The 2,025-nt window shown below is 42.7% G+C and overlaps 1 protein-coding gene across 1 annotated transcript in view; it reads left to right on the forward strand.

Annotated features, from left to right (window-relative positions):
- Positions 1 to 636: 636 nt before the first annotated feature.
- The window catches only part of LOC103804530 (chromosome unknown open reading frame, human C14orf166), a gene marked incomplete at its 5' end in the record, with an annotated part of 12,646 nt that continues 11,257 nt past the window's right edge, over positions 637 to 2,025 (forward strand). Inside the window, one exon of the mRNA XM_009077145.1 lies at positions 637 to 771. Within this exon, the coding sequence (XP_009075393.1) occupies positions 637 to 771 (135 nt within the window). The remainder of the gene's footprint in view (positions 772 to 2,025) is intronic.

The following is a 2,025-nucleotide window of genomic DNA, read 5'->3' on the forward strand; positions in this document are numbered from 1 at the left end:
TGCCCATGGCAGGGGGTGGAATTAGATCCCTGAGGGATGCTTCCAACCCAAACCAGTCTGGGATTCCCTGATTAAAACTCATCCAAAGCCAAAACACCACAGGTGGGTTTTGATACCTCAGAGCTGTGAGCTGAACATCTGTGTGTGTATCTTGCAATTATGGAATTCCAGCTCCCAAATAATGGGATTTTGAGTCAACATGCAAGAAGATTTGAGGCAACAAGGAGGGAATAAAATGTCTTTGCAGCCATGATACCAGTGTAGGTTTTTTTGGAGAAACTGAGGGTTTTGCTACATGTGTTTGTCAGAATTAGAAACTGAATTTCTCTATCATTATTTCACCTTTCTTTCTTTGCTTGATAAGTTATAATTATATTCCCAATAAGAACAACCTGTTGGTTGATGCCTTTTAGTGGAATCACTCCATTCCAGACAGTTTGAAGTGATTTGAAAGATTAAAAACAGTGTTGATTTTTGGTCAGGCAATGCACAATTTTAGTGTTAGGTAGATACATATTGTTTTTTTTTATGGTAAAAGCACTCAGGGCCATCATGATTTATATGAATTGGGTCAAAACTTCAGGTCTTGTGTTTTTTTGCCATGAAGAGATTGGTTAATTGTTGCTTTGTTTCCTTCTCCTGACAGATGAAACCGAGTTTAGGAACTTTATAGTCTGGCTAGAAGACCAGAAAATCAGACACTACAAGATTGAGGACAGAGGAAATCTGAGGAACATACACAGTGATGACTGGCCCAAATCCTTTGAGAAGGTAATTCCTTTCTCCAAACAAGTTCTAAGTGATATTTGACAGCTGCTGGAGCTGTTTCATGGAAATGACTCTGACCATTTGTCCTGTCTGTGAACTTTTGCATTTCTAGGAATTTAAATGTATTACTGAAGTCAAAGATGGGGATTTTTTTCACATCATTTTCCATCAGCTTTGTTTATGCAGTAGGTGGAGTTTCCATCCTAATCCTTGTCTTTTTCCCCCTGATTTGATTCAGCTCTGGAAATAGAAAGAGAATTGACTGCAGATAAACATTTTTTTCATGCAGTAATGATTCTCCTATACTAAAGGAAAATGGATTAGGCTAATAGAGGCTTTGCTAGCACAGGGAAGAAAGCTGCAGCAGCTCATCTCTGTACCTCATGATATTCCAGATGGATGGTTTTCCATGGCTGGCACACAGCCATCATGCTGTGGGTGATCTCTGTGCTCCTGAGTCACCACAGGAAAAGCTGCTGAGCTTTTCTTCTTGATTCCCATTCCCCTTCTCTCAAAACAGCCCAGGAATGAGCTGAAAATGCTGCTCAGTATTGCTCAGAGCCCTTTCATCCCAGTTTTTTCCACCTGGAATCACTTTCTGAGCTGATTGCCCAGGAGTTGCAGTGCTTAAGCTTTGCAGGGGGAGCCCAAAGTATTCCAATATCTATAAATCAATGTAAATGCTGTTGGAATTACTGGCAGCTGATGCTGTTGTGTCTTTCCTGGCTTGGTTACACGTGCCTGCCAGGGAATTCCTGCCTGTTGGTGCTCTCCAGCCCCTGGTGCCTTTATCCCTTGATGGTGCTGGTGCTGGAGTAGGGGCTGCATGGCACTTCTGTTCCTCCAGGAAAGGAGCACAACAGAATGTCATCATGTCCTGGTCCTTGGGAGCCTTGGCAGCAGCCTGAGCTGTGTTCTGGGTCCAGAAGAGCAGAATCATAGTCACAGACTAATTTTGTCCTCTCTTGTTGTACATAATCCCTAAGAAAGGGAAAACTGCTGCTCCTGGGAATCCTCTGCTATCAGTGGAAGCCTTAGGGAGCCTCATTCCTCCTTCCAGGGAAGTGTTTGCTGTAATTTATTCCCCCTTCCCTTGCTCCGTTTGCTCTGGAACATGAGCAGAAAGCGTAGTGAAGGTATTTTACTTTCTCTGGGTGTGACAATAACATTCATTAAAGAGAATTGCTCAATGTCAAGGTCGAGTTAGAGGTTTTCTGGAACACTCCAATATATCTTGGATGGATCAGATGCGACAGC

This window comes from Acanthisitta chloris, unplaced genomic scaffold (genome assembly GCF_000695815.1).
Source record: "Acanthisitta chloris isolate BGI_N310 unplaced genomic scaffold, ASM69581v1 scaffold21736, whole genome shotgun sequence".
NCBI classification, from domain to species: Eukaryota; Metazoa; Chordata; class Aves; order Passeriformes; family Acanthisittidae; genus Acanthisitta; species Acanthisitta chloris.